This window comes from Emydura macquarii, unplaced genomic scaffold (assembly GCF_026122565.2).
Source record: "Emydura macquarii macquarii isolate MOO-44397 ecotype Brisbane River unplaced genomic scaffold, CSIRO-AGI_Emac_v2 contig_2617, whole genome shotgun sequence".
Taxonomy (NCBI): Eukaryota; Metazoa; Chordata; order Testudines; family Chelidae; genus Emydura; species Emydura macquarii.
Window position 1 is genome coordinate 276,680 of NW_027132754.1, and position 13,828 is coordinate 290,507.

The window sequence follows — 13,828 nt, forward strand, 5'->3', positions numbered from 1 at the left end:
CGAGGGGCTGCGGGTCCCGGGCGGCGGCGCGTGCGGCGGGGAGGGAGGGGCTCGCGCTGCCTGTCCGGGACCAGCCCGCGCGCCACCGACTCCAGCTGCAGCCGCAGTCAGCGCCCGGGGAACCCGGGGCCCGAGCAACCCCCGCGCGGGCGGCGCGCCGAGCCCAGCCGAGCCGAGCCGGTGCAGCAGCGGGAAGCGCCAGCGGCGGGACCGTGCGGCCGCTCGCAGCAGGCCCGGGGAAGGAGCCGGTGCAGCGGGCGCAGCCCCCGGGGGAGGGGAGGCAGCGAGGCGCTACCGGCCCGCCGAAGGAGGAGGCGGCATGGCCGGGCCCCCGCCGCCCCCGCCGGGGCAGGAGGCGCCCCGCTACCAGGAGTGGATCCTGGACACCATCGACTCGCTGCGCTCCCGTAAGGCGCGGCCGGACCTGGAGCGCATCTGCCGCATGGTGCGGCGGAGACACGGGCCGGAGCCCGAGCGCACCCGGGCCGAGCTGGAGAAGCTGATCCAGCAGCGGGCCGTGCTGCGGGTCAGCTACAAAGGCAGCATCTCCTACCGCAACGCCGCCCGCGTCCAGCCGCCCCGCCGCGGGGCCCCGCCGCCGGCGCCGGCCCAGCGCCCCGGAGGCGCATCCCGCTCGCACCGCGCCTCCCCGCCCGGAGCCTCCCCCGCCGCGCCCCGCTCCCCGCGGGCACCGGCCCCCGCCGCGCCCCGCGCCCACCGGGCGGCGCCCCGCGCCGAGCCGCCCCCGCCGCCGCCGCCACCCCCCCGTCGGACCGGCCGGGAGCGACCGCCGCCCCCGGCCCCCGAAGAGGAGGCCCCCGAGCGCAGCTCGCCGGTCAGCCTGCGGGAGATCGTGCGCTATCTGGGCGGGGATGGCAGCGCGGCCGGCGGCGGCCGGGTGACCCGGGGCCGAGTCCAGGGGCTGCTGGAGGAGGAAGTGGCCCGCGGCAGGCTGGAGAGGACCCGCTTCGGCAGCATCGCCCCGGCCCGGGCGGAGAGGGGGGCCCAGGGCCGCGCCCCCCACGCCAGGGCGCACCGAAGCAAGGTGAGCTGGGGGCAGGTGGCGCTTGGAGGGGGGGAACCCTGGCTCCCGGGGGGGGGGAGGGGCGATGGGCGGGGGAGGGGAGCGCAAGGGCGGCAGGGAGCGTTATCCAGGGGGGAGGGAAGGGCAGTGGGCGGGAGGGGGGCGGTGAGTGGTGCCCCGGGGGGAGGGGCAGTGTCTGGGTGGGTGGGGCAGGGAGCGGTGCCCAGGGCCCAGTGGGGGGGGGGGGGGAGCGGGTCTCCAGGCCTCCCGTGGGGAGGGGGTCACCGGGGAAAAGGGTTGACTTGGGGGGTGTTTGGGATAGGACCTGGGGGAGGGGGTGGAGAGGGCTGCCCAAGGAGGTGAGGGGGGAACATCTGGGGAGGGGGGGGCATCGGGGCAGGGGTGCGTGGGCAGGGGTGCAGGCCCAGTGAAGGGGTGTGAGCAGGGCTGCCTGGCAGTCAGGGGCAGGTCAGACTTGGGTGCTTGTTTCGAAGCCAGGCCCCGGGGCTGCCTCAGTCGTTCCTGTGCGGGCACGTGCCTGGGGAGCCCCAGGACATGCAAGGTGTGGAGGGGTGGGCGTGGCCCAGGACTCCACGGGGCATCTCGGGTGGGAGGGGCCGTGGGCAGTGCCAGGCAGAGGAGCTCAGCGTGAACGCGGCCGTGGGAAGCGAGCTGGTCGAGGTCCAGGATTGGTTCAGGTTAGGGGGTGAGCTGGGATTGACCCTGTAGGCCCTGGGCGATGACACCTGGCCTGGCTGGGATGCATTGGGCCGGGCCGGGCCGGGCCGGGCGGTCTGTGTGATGGATGGGTTTGTTCAAACAGCCTCCCTGTTCCCTCCCCCCCACTGCTACTTACACAACAAAGCATCCAGTAACAACCCACCCGTGAGCAGCCATACGGCGACAGGGTGCGTTGCACAGTTCTGCCGGGCAACCCTACGATAACAAATCGGGGGGGAGGAGAGGCGCCTGGTGCAGCCCTATGATAAGAACAGCCTGCCTGGGTCAGACTAATGGTCCATCTAGCCCAGTATCCTGTCTCCTGACAGTGGCTAGCACCAGGTGCTTCAGACGGAACGGACAGGACAGGACAGGGCATTACTGAGTGATCGAGCCCTTGTTGTCCAGTGTCAGAGGTTTAGGGACACCCAGAGCGTGGGGTTCTTCCCTGACCATCTTGGCTAATAGCCATCGATGGACCTGTCCTCCAGGAACGTATCTAATTCTTTTCTGAACCCAGTTATTCTTTTGGCCTTCACAGCATCCCCAGGCAATGCGTTCCACAGGTTGACTGTGCTGTGTAAAGAAATACTTCCTTAGGTTTATTTTAAACCTGCTGCCTATTAATTTCATTGGGTGACCCCTGGGTCTTGTGTTATGTGAAGGGGGTAAATAGCATTTCCCTAGTCCCTTTCTATCATTTCCCCCACCCCCCCCAGTCTCTTTTCTAAACTGAACAATCCCAGTTGTCTTAATCTGTCCTACAGAAGTTGTTCCATCCCCCTAATAATTTCTGTTGCCCTTCTCTGTACTTTTTCCAATCCTGATCTCTTTTTTTTTTTTTTTTTTTTTTAGATTGGATGACCCAAACTGCACACCGTATTCAAGGTGTGGGTGTACCCTGGATTATTATAGGGGCGTTGTGATATTTCCTCTCTTACAAGCTCTCCCTTTCCTAATGGCTCCTGATGTTCTGGTCACTTTTTGACGGCCGCTGCACATCGAGCGGATGTTTTCGGAGAACTATCCCCGGGAACTCCCAAGATCTCTCTCGAGTGGGAACAGCTAATTCAGCCCCCATCGTTTTGTATGTGCAGTTGGGATTCTGTTTTCTGACGTGCACTACTTTGCACTTATCAACAGTGAATTTCATCTGCCATTTTGTTGCCCAGGCACCCAGGTTTGCGAGCTCCCTTTGTAACTCTTCGCCGTTGGCTTTGGACTGACCTGCCTTGAGTGGTTTTGTATCGGCTGCAAACTTTGCCGCCTCACTGTTCACCCCCTTTTCCTGATCATTTCGGACTCTGTTGAACAGCGCTGGTGCCAGCACAGACCCTTGGGGGTCCCGCTATTTTCTGCTCTCCCCCGTGAAAACTGACCAGCCCTTTGTTTCCTGTCTCTTAACAATCCAAGGCCCCTGATGAAGCCCTGCCAGGCAACCCGACAACCTCTGCCTGTGTTTCGGGGGTGGCTGTGTTCTCTTTGTGCAGCACCCAGCACAGTAGAGCCCCAGTCCTGACTGGGATCTCTAGGCGCTACTGTAATATAACTATAATAAGAGCACTCGGCACGGGCCTGGCTGGCAGCCCGGCAATAACAAACCAGGCATCTCTGGCATGGACTCCTGGCGTAGCCAGTGTGTGGGGGAGAGGCCCATGATGAAAGGGGAGCCAGATTTTGCTGAAGAACTTGGGCTTTCACTCTGGTTTTGACGCGAGGCTGTAAAAGAACAAAGGGGATTTTATTTTCTATTTTTATATTTTTTTAAAAAAATAACATTTTTGTTCCTTTAAAAAGCAGAGGGGTGTGGGGGTGTAATTATCTTCTACATTCTAACAAGCTATTTTAACAGGCTTTGTTACAACTAAATTAAGAGCTCCTGGTTTTGCTTCAGAGATTTATTGTTTGAGTTATATTAAGTCCTAGATGCCCTGGCTGAGAGGAGATCCAGTTCCGGCTGGCACCACGCAGACCCCTGGGAATCCTCCATTGTGCAGAGCGCTGCACACACATGTGGAGACACTTCCTGCCCCAGAGAAACTATAATCTAGACAGACAAAGGAAGGATGATCCCGCTTTTACAGATGGGGAAACTGAGGCACGGGGAGGGGAAGTGACTTGCCCAAGATCACCCGGAAAGCCGGTTTCAAAGCTGGGAATTGTTTCCCATCCAGGTTTCCCTACTGGCAGGCTGGTGCCCCATCCACTGGCCACGCTGCCTCCGACCCAGCTCTATGCCCAATGCTCATGTTAAATTCTTTGTTTACAACAAACTTTTCCCCCAGTCCAGTGCTGCCACAATTAAACAGGCCCTGGCGCTTCTAGGGATGGGCCCAGTTGGCCATAGCAGAGGGATCTCCGTGGCAGCTGGCGCTCTCCAGGAGGAGGTCTGTTCCGATGTCTTAGTTTGGTAGCCCAGTGGCTTCCTGTCTGAGGGGCGATTTTTAAGCTGTGACCAACTGGCTGGGGTTAGATGCATAGGCCTGGACCCTGCGAGTCGCCGCCCACTAGAGCAAGCAGAGCACGGGAGAAGGCAGGACGGGGACTGGAAGGGTGGGGGGCTACGGGTTGGGATCAAGGGGCACCACCAGAGCTGGGCGGGGCACCCGGATTTCGGGTAGCAGGGGCAGCAGGCAGAATTGAGGGGCATCGGCAGAGCTGGCGTGGGGGAGCCTAGGGCTGGAGTAGTGGGGGTCCCAGGTCAGAGGAGGGGCTAGGGGCCCAACGGGGTGTAAAACCAGGAGCCCCAGCCGTGCCCGGAAGATGCCCTGTGCAGGGCGCACGGGAGCAGTTTCCTGGCGTCTCTAACTCTGGATTCTTGGTACCCGCAGAAGGCCGGGGAGGAACCGTCGGAGGAGAAGGGGGAGGAGGATGACGAGGCCTCCACCATGTCGGAAGGCTCCGAGGCTGCGGACTACGAGGGGGCCGGCGCCGGGGCTGAGGTGGAGAGCGACGGCAAAGCAGCCCCCGCCGAGCAGCGCCAGATGAACGGGGACTGTAAGGACAGCAAGCATGGTGGGAAGGACTGCCCCGCGGGGGGTGGCCACGCCCGGGACTTGCACCCCCCAGAGGAGCACTCCCCGGACAAGGGCTCCGAGCGCCCCCACCGCGAAGGCAGCGAGAGGCGTCATGCCAAGGCCTGCTCCCCTGGGGAGAGCGCCTGCCAGCAGTTTGGGACGGGCAAGAAGGAGAGGGGCTCCTACGGGCAGCCAGACAGAGCAGGTATCGGAGCGGGGGGACCCTGGCCTCTGGGGGCTGGAATTTCCCTTAGGGAAAGGGGGTGAGGGGATACCGAGGGTCTATTGGGGTACAGCCGGGGGTGAGGCTGATGCCTTGCAGTGGCTGAGATCACACATGAAATGAGTTTGGCAGATCTCAGCCTTTCATGTAGCTGAGCCGTGGGGGTGTTGCTGGGCTGGCTGTGTCTGCATTCGGGGAGAGCTCTGGAACCAGAAGATCCAGGGCGCTGCAGGCCGGGCGTTGGAAAAGCCACGGGAAGGGGGAACCCAGGGCTGGGATAGCAGGGGCTGGTGGGTCAGGATTGAGGACCATCAGCAGAACGGAAGGGGTTGGAGGGAGTCCAGGACGGTGAGACAAGATTGAGGGGCCTCAGCCGGGCTGGAGGAGATGGGGGAGAGCCGGGGGGCTTCCTCATGCTCCATGGGGAGACATAAGCCCCGTCTCTCTCGCGTTCTCTCCTGCTTGCAGCCTCTCCAGCCGTGGCGGGTGCGGACCCCCCTGTGCCCTTGTCCCCCGGGCGGCCTGGCGTCCAGGCAGCGGACGGGACGCCGTTCAGCTGCATGTAAGTCCTGCGCTCGCTGGCTTCCTGCCCCACTGCCCACCACCACTCTCCCTCTGCCCCACGCTGGGGGCTGGTGTTTAACCGATGAGCCCCATGTGAGCAGCTCAGGCTCTAACTTGCTCCCCCCCGGGCATCTCCCCCTGGTCACAGCCCCTACGAGGGGCCGCTGGGACCACGTTTCCCTGCTGCTTCCACCAACCCCCAGCAGCTCCTGGCTGCACCAGAGCCCGGCCCCAGTGGACAGGGACTGGCTCCCAGCCCCCTCTCTGACTGACTGTGGGGCAGGAGAGGGTGGGGGCAGGGGAGTTCAGACCGGGCGATGACAGCGGGGCGGGGGCTGGGTCTGTCTGGCAGGCGAGGGTGGTGGCCGGGACCCTGATCGCTCTGTTCCCCTTCTCCCGCCCAGCTCGGTGAAGAAGGAGAAGCCCTCGGACCCCGTGGAGTGGACAGTGATGGACGTGGTGGATTATTTCACGGAGGCCGGATTTGCAGAGCAGGCGTCGGCCTTTCAGGAGCAGGTCAGTGCCCCCTGGGCTGGGGAAAGGCAATGTGTACAGAGACGGCGCCCCCCAGAGGGCAGAGCCCCCCCCATGTCCCATTCCTCAGCCAGCCAGCCCTCTCCTCCCTGCCCTGGGGACAGATTGGAGCTGGCACCCCTAGAGGAAAAAGCCCCCGTGTCCCGTTCCCCCCCCCCCCCCCTCCCAGCCAGTCATCCCTGTGACCCCTCAGTCTGTCGCCCCCTGCAGGAGATCGACGGGAAGTCCCTTCTGCTCATGCAGCGCACAGACGTCCTGACCGGGCTGTCCATCCGCCTGGGCCCCGCGCTGAAGATCTACGAGTACCACATCAAGGCGCTGCAGCAGAGCCACTTCGAGGAGGACGAGGTGGATTCCTTCCTGGGCTGAGCAGGGACGGAGGGTGGGGCAGGGGCTCACAGCTCGGACCGGGGGGGGGACTGTGCGGGCAGCCACCGCCTCCTGCTGTCCCCTCCCTGCCTGTGGCCTCCCTTCCCCTTGGCATCTCGGGAATCCGCCCTCCCAGCATCCCTGTCTCCATGGAAACGGACGATGGGGGGAGAACGGGGGTGTGTCAATCAGCCTTCGGTTTTTGGTCTGTGGGGAGGGGGCGGGGGATCCAGGAAAGGACCCAGGCGTCCTGGCTGTGTCCTCCCTCCTCGTGATTAACCCCCCAAGTGGCTGGGGAGGGGTAGAAAGAACTGTGGGGGGGAGGGAGTGAAGAAGTAGGATTTGGAGGAGGGGTTTGCAGCTTGGTTTTGTTTTTTCTTTTGATGGGATGGGGGGGGGCTCAGTGCCTAACACTGCCCCCCTCCAAGACCCACCCCTCCCCCCGCTCCTCCACTGTGTGTTTATTACCTTGGTTAGTCTCACATTGTAGCGTTGTTGTCCATTTCAAGCTGGGGGACGGTGGGAGAGGTGGATTTTTTGCTCATTTCACGCCCAGAAGATGATGTCTGAGGACTTTGGTGGGGGCCTCTTTTAGCTCCCCACCGCCTCCCCCCGACTCAGGACATGGCACTCTGCTTTGGTCTCCCCTCCCCCCCATCCGGCCTCCCTGCTGTTCAGATGGGGTGGGGCAAGGATTTTCGGGGGGGGGGGGGGGGGGGAGGGCACTGCAGGGGTGCCCTGCATCAGGGGAAGATTTTAACGGGATCCTTTTTATTCTCTGATTGGGGCGGGGGGGAAGGTACAATTTTTTTTTTAACGTATCAGTGGTTGCTACCCAGTCGCGTTTTAATATAGCACCCACCCCACCCCCCACCTCCCCCCCCCTTTTTTTTTTTTTAAATAATAAAAAAAAAATATTAAAAAGAGAGAAACCCCAATTGGTGAATATTTCTGGACCCTTTTACGATGGGGGGGAGAGGTGGGGTGTAGGACAGCCAAGAGGTGGCATGTATCTAAAGGGAGGTGCTTGTGGGAGGGGGCTGGGAGTCTGGGTTCTAGGTCTGGCTCTGGGAGGGGAGTAGGGTCTAGTGGTTAGGGAAGGGGGGGATCAGGGCTCCTGGGTTCTGTCTGGGAGGGGTGTGGCCATCTAGTGACATTCATCCCATTTTAGAGATGACCCATGTTAGATGTGCATCTCCCTGCTCTGTGCAAACCTTGGTGCCCAGTAGGGGGCGCTGTACTTCGGGGTGGGGGCTCAGTAGGAGGCATATTGTCTTGGCAATCAGTTCTGGTGCCAGTGCAGCGCTAGGGGGCGCTGTGCTGCGGCAAGCAGGGTGGGAGCTCAGCAGCAGGTGCTCTCCCCACCCAATCAGGGCTGACTCCAATAGACAAAGCCAGGATCATTACTCCCATTTTACAGGTGGGAAAACTGAGGCCCAGAGCATTGCTGTGACTGGCCCACGGTCCCATGTGGAGTACAGCAGAGCTGGGAATTGAACTCCAATCTCCCCAGGCCCTGGGGGCATCTGATTCTGCTGGGCACAGCAGCCTCTATCTGCCAAGCTGGGTTTGTCCGGTAGCACCCACAGGGTGGTAGCAGTGCCCCCTGCAAAGGCTCCTCACCTTGCACCTGAGCTCCCCTCTGCAATCAGTGAGGTGGGACGGAGCCAGCCCAGGCCGTGAAGCAGCAGCAGTGCTCCTGGAGCAAAACTAGAGCCATCGACCACCTGGCATAGAGCAGCGGGAAGAGGAGTTGGGGCCGTCCCTGCTCGGTTAGGGGGTGGCGACAAGTGAGATCCTCTCCCAGCAGAAAAGCTGTCTCCTGATGCATGAAATTGAGGTGGAAAGGGGCCCTTCTCTTGCCCTTGCCGGGGGAGTGCCTGGCACCAGCTACTGCTGAGGAAGGTGGAAGAGCTCTGCAGATCTCATGCTGGTTTCTAGGAGAGTGGGGTTTGAACCCTGGCAGAACGTCCCTTCTGCAGGAGAATTACAGTTCTGGCAGTTCCTGGTAGCCCTGTAAACAGCCAGTGCAGGGCATCTGGATCCGGGCCTCTGGGGAGGAGGAGAGCACAGGGCGCTGAATACCTCTGAGCACCTAGGCTTTGGAAGTGTTTAAAAACCGGTTTGTTTCCAAGCTGCTATGGTTGGGCGATGCTGAGAATCCTCCGCTCTTCTCTAGCACTCTGCTTTATAGATGGGGAAACTGAGGCCCTGAGCGAGGAAGGTACATGCCTGAGGTCACCCAGCAGAGCTGGGCCTGGAATCCAGGGCCGAGTCCCACTCTAGCCCTGTGTCCCTGGGGAAAGACTTGGGGATCTTTAGCTGTTTGCAAATCTTGAGCTGGCTGGGTTTTTTTAGATGCTGCTGGGGGCTCTGATGATCAATGGGGGGCCTCATCCCTTGCTGAAAATCAGACCCTCCCAGCCCCCTTTTAAGGTGCTGTTGACCAAATCCCTATTCCAGCTGGGAGTATTCCAGTGCCACGCACTGTAGCTGTTTGGAAAGATCATCTCTGCTCTTAGCAGAAATGGAAGATCCAGTGCAGGTTTGGGGACCATCAGTGGTTGAAAATTGTTATTACACATGAAAGCAAAGTCAAATAGTTGCAGTCAACCTCCCTCCACCTCCCCTGCCTAAAGTCTAGGGTGTTACTGGGGCTCTATTTTTTTTAAATGTAACTGTCACTATAATGAGTCGTGGCGTGAGATATTTGGATTGTGAACTACGGGGTCACCACCTGAAGAGAAGCAGCAGCCCTGCTCGATTGCAACTCAAGGGGGGGTTTCATGCAGCAGTACTTCCCATCTCTTAGAGAGGCTTAGAGCACCAGTCTCCCATACAGGGAGCTGAGGGCAATTGGCTGCTGCTCAGGTGTGGTCAAGGGGGACCCTGGGCATGGTGCTTCAACCCAGCTCCTTAAAGTCCATTGATTTTACCCTGAAATGGGAGTTTGGCCCCTCAATGGCTTTGGAGAACCTCAGGTGAGGGAGGATGGTTTTAGGTTCTAAATTAGCTGGTACCATTCAAGGAAGATCTTGGAGTCCCTGGGGCTGGGTCTCTGAAAATTTGTGCTCAGTGTGCAGCAGTGGTCAAAAGGTTATGAGGAAAGGGCTAGAAAAGACAGAAAATATGAACCTACTCTATAAATCCCTGTATTTAAGTATCAATGTCCTTTCCTGCAATACAAAACTGGGGGGGTGTCCCATGATGAGATGAATAGGCAGCAGGTTCAATACAAACAAGAGGAATGCAAAATAACTTGCCTCGAAGGCATGTTTTGGAAAGCAAGCTGGGTGTTATAGGAGATCACAAGCTAAATCTGAGTCAACAGGGTCACCCTGTTGCAAGAAAAAAAAAGCAAACATGGTCCTGGGCTGTATTAGCAGGAGTGTTGTAAGCAAAAGATGAGCTGTGATTCATCTGTGCTGCGCCCTGCTGCTGCGGCCTCAACTGGAGTATTGGGTCCAGTTCTGGGCACCCTGTTTCAGGAACGATGTGGACAAACTGAAGAAAGTCTAGAGAAGAACAAAAATGACGACAGGTCTAGAAAACATGACCTGGGAGGGGAGCTTGAAAAAATTGGGTTTGTTTAGGCTGGAGAAGAAAAGACAGGGGTGTGGGGGGGGTGAGGAATAGAACAGTTTTCATGTACAGAAAAGATTGTTACAAGGAGGAGACCGGACAAGAAGCAATGGGCTTAAACTGCAGCACGGGTGGTTTCAGGTGGACAGTAGGAAGAACGTCCTGGCAGGGTCGTTAGACTGAGTTACGAGGGAGGTTGTGGCATCTCGGTGCTGGATGGTTTTTAAGGTTAGACAAACAGGTGCCAGGACTGGGCCAGTTCTTATTTAGTCCTGCTTTGAGTGCAGGGGCCTGGCCTCGCTGACCAAGGGAGATGCCGGCTGGGCTCTGCAGTACTTTTTTGCACAATTCACCAGCAGAACGCCTTAGTAAGGAACATGATGACGGCCAAAAGTGAGAGTTTAAAAACAAAAAAAAGGCCCTACCTTGGTTCCAGGAGGCCAGGCCGTGGCCAGCTCTTCGCCAAACTGGGCCACACATGCTAGCCCCCCCCCCGCCAGCAGTGACTTTAAACATCTGCCTTCATGCAACCACCCCTAATGGGGAATTGCTCCAAACTTGCCCTGTTCTGTACACACTCCCTTGGGCATGGGCCATGGCTGGAGCTGGCTAGTGGGGGAGCCTGGGCTGACAGTACCACCCCACGTAGCCAGCTGCAGTTTGAAAATTGCTCTAAGCACCTAACTCCCCTTGACCCATTCTTTCCCTGGCTGTCATGTTAAAAGGCCCCCTCGCTACAGCCCTGGGCTCCACCTGAGAACAATAGGACCGTAGGGCAGTGGTGTGGCATGCATGGTACCAGCCAGCCAGGGGCCAGGTTGCCACAATGTTACTGCCTGAGCCCAGGGTCTTTTAACAGGACAACCAGGGAAGGAATGGGTCCAGGGGAGTTAGGTGCTTAGAGTAATTTTCAAACTGCAGCTGGGTATTCCTCAGCCTGTGGTACTGTACTCGCTCCAATCCCCACCAAGCAGCCCTCGCTGGGTGAGCGGGGGCAGAGGAGAAACCCACAGGCCGAGGGAGGGGGAGTTTCATAGCCCCTTCTTCCTCGCTAAGGGGGGTGGGACAGACTACAGTTTGCTCGTGACCCTGCTCTGTTGGCAGCAAGGGGCGGGTGGGGAAAGGGGGGTAGTACAGAGGATGAACCCCCAGCCCTGGCCTGCCCCCCCCCCACAGCCTTAGTTATGAGTCAGGATTAGAAACAAGGAGCCCTTCACTTCCTCTGGCTGAGCCCAATCTTTCAGCACTGGGGGGAGCCTTAGCCCCTCACTGCACCATTGCTTCGGCACCTAGGAGAAGGGAGTTAGGGTCAAGCATGGCTCCTGTTATCTCCCCCCACCCCACCACCACCACCCCTGGAAATCAGCCAATCTAGCACTTAGCAGCAGAGACACTGAATAAGCCCCCGGGGTGGCTGGAGCCTCCCTCCCCCCAGCTGCTCCACACATGGCTTCAAAGGCTGGGGGAGCAGAGCCTGCCAGGCAGGACACCGCGCTGCAGTGCCAGCTGTTCCCCCGCTCTGTGCCTTAGTTTCTCCTCCCACCCTTCAGCCTTCTCAAGGGTGGGCTTCGGAAGTGGATGGTTGCAGGGGGCAGCATCCTGGGCCCTCAATCTCACAGGGGCAGGCGGAGGCCCTTGTGAACCAGGCTTTAAATTAAGATAGGGCCCAGGGATCTCTTCTCCCCCCCTCCCGCTTAGATCCCTCCAGGAAGAGCCCAACACCTGAGCACTGTTGAATTCATCTTTATTAAAAACCTAGAGTGTCTCTTTAAAAAAAAAAAAAAAAAGCCACCATCATTTCACTTAGTTTCCTGTTCACACTTTGCTAGGTTAGACTGAAGCCTGCAGGGCAGACGCACGTCAGAGCCACGGGCCCTGGCTCACCGCACCCAGGCCTTCACTACAACGAGGAACGTAGCTAGATTGTCTACACTTCACAATGACAGTTACACACATTAGCAGGCTGGGGCACCGGGGGAGGTAAGCTGAAGAGCCGCCTACCTCTGCGCCCGACAACAGCGAACTCACCCACCAAGGGCTGAATAGCCCGGCTCAGTTATGCCCCCCGCTTGCCTCCCCCCCCTACCCCCTTTGCGATCAAAAACTGAAGCCACAGAGCCGAGGGGCAGCCCGCTGCAAGGCATTGCTCCTACCCCCTGCCCTCTATGCCACGCAGGAATGTGTTTCAGTGCTTAGTTGACATCGGGCTAAGCTTCTGGGTGAGGGACACCTGCCCCCTCTCCAAGGACTGGAAGTCATCTAGCAGCCTGGGGACCGGCAGACGGGCTTCCTCCAGGCAGGAGGTTCCCTGGGGAACCTTGGAAGATGCTCAGAGGATGGCAGTGGCCATGGGAAAGTTCAGGAGAGGAATTCCCACTGCACCCCCGAGCAGAGGATCCAGGCCATCAATCCACTTCCACTCTTTCAGCTACTGGAGTTGCGGCTAGCCGGCAGCAAACAGACAGACAGACAGCAGATCTGTGCCTAATGGCTATGCCCACAGCAGCAAACACAACACACCCCCACACCACAACAGCTGGAAGATCAGCCTAGGCTTCCGCTCCCTTCCAAAGCAGCAGGCAAGTCATGTCAGAAACCAGCACCATGCATGCAGCACCCGCCCCCCCCCCCCCACTGTCCATCCGCCCAGCCCTATGCGCACAGCAGGGGAGAAGAGAACATTCAGTGACTAGTTTGACCCTGCGTTAAGCCTGGCGCTTTCTTCCTCCCGGCCCCTGCTCCATCCCCAGTCTGGCCCAATGCTTCTCCTGCCCCAGGGAAGAGGGATCATGGAATCAGTTGACCCACCACGTTCCTGGGAAATGTCCTCAAGGGGGAAAGAGCTGCTGGGCAAGGAAAGTCCCACCAAGCTCAGGGCTTAGATTCTTCCACCCCCATCAAGAGCAGCTGGCAGTGTCCTCATGCAGGATGGAGGTCTTCTGCAGCAGCAGATGAAGAGATGGGTGTGGGTGCTTGAGAACTTCTGGCAGGGACCTGCAACCACCTGACCCTGAGCCAATATCTTCAGAAGAACGTGTAGATTTTAGATCCTTTCTGGAGGCCACCTGGGCTAACTAAAACCATCTCGCAGGGGACCAGACTCAGGAGGTAGGTGGGGGACAGGGGCTGTGGTGGGTTCACCCCAGCGTTCGTTCTTCTAGTGGCCTCAGCGTGGGAAGCCACTTGCTCCCCGGTGGTCCAAGAGGTAGAAGAAAGGTCTGCGTAGCTGGCTCAGAGCACCGGCCAGCCCACCATGCCTGGGCCCCCAGAGAAGCCAAGGGAAGGAGAAGAGCAGGTCACAACAGGAATCTGAGCCGTCACCCGGAGGAGGGGGCAAAGCTGGCGTGGGTAGGGGACTTCAGTGGAAGGTCTCCACCTCCACCACCGTCCAGTCGCCCTGGGGAGACGAGACGTCCTCGGGGGAGAAGCTGGTGACGGAGGTGATGCTGGCCCGAGACTCATCCAGTGGGGACAGTAGGTCTGTCCACCTGCCAAGCTCCACCTCGCTCACGACAGGGGCCCCTCTGCCCCCCAGGGGCGCCTCCCCCGCCGCGGAGAAGAGCAGAGTCCGGCTGATCAGCTGCTGCATGACGGTCGCTTGGAGGCTGCCCAGGTGCAGGGGGGCCTTCTCACAGGGAGCCGCGTGCAGGAGAGGGCAGCTCCCATCCTCCTCCTCTTCCAGCGCCTGCCCAGGGGACTCTGCTCCTCCTTCCACCTCGTAGATGGTGGAGAGGATTTCCGGGGGGCAGGGCCCCCAGGGGAAGGGCCCCAGGCCAGCCCCGCTCTCACCTACAA

At 59.6% G+C, this 13,828-nt stretch overlaps 2 protein-coding genes across 3 annotated transcripts in view; one reads left to right on the forward strand and one right to left on the reverse strand.

Moving 5' to 3' along the window:
- SAMD1 (sterile alpha motif domain containing 1) lies at positions 1-6,947 on the forward strand. 2 transcript variants are annotated; one of them, XM_067563796.1, is made up of 5 exons: positions 1-1,045; positions 4,576-4,966; positions 5,453-5,546; positions 5,953-6,064; positions 6,293-6,947. In XM_067563796.1, exons 1-5 carry the CDS (start codon positions 320-322, stop codon positions 6,449-6,451), a joined length of 1,482 nt encoding a protein of 493 aa, XP_067419897.1. In that variant the 5' UTR covers positions 1-319; the 3' UTR covers positions 6,452-6,947. The 2 variants fall into 2 exon arrangements, with proteins under 2 accessions (XP_067419897.1, XP_067419898.1); XM_067563797.1 differs by having other exon boundaries at positions 4,576-4,741.
- Positions 6,948-11,760: 4,813 nt separating this feature from the next.
- PRR36 (proline rich 36) overlaps positions 11,761-13,828 on the reverse strand; it is a 30,981-nt gene continuing 28,913 nt past the window's right edge. The window contains 1 exon segment of the mRNA XM_067563806.1: positions 11,761-13,822. Coding sequence (XP_067419907.1) covers positions 13,392-13,822 — 431 coding nt within the window. The 3' untranslated portion in view covers positions 11,761-13,391.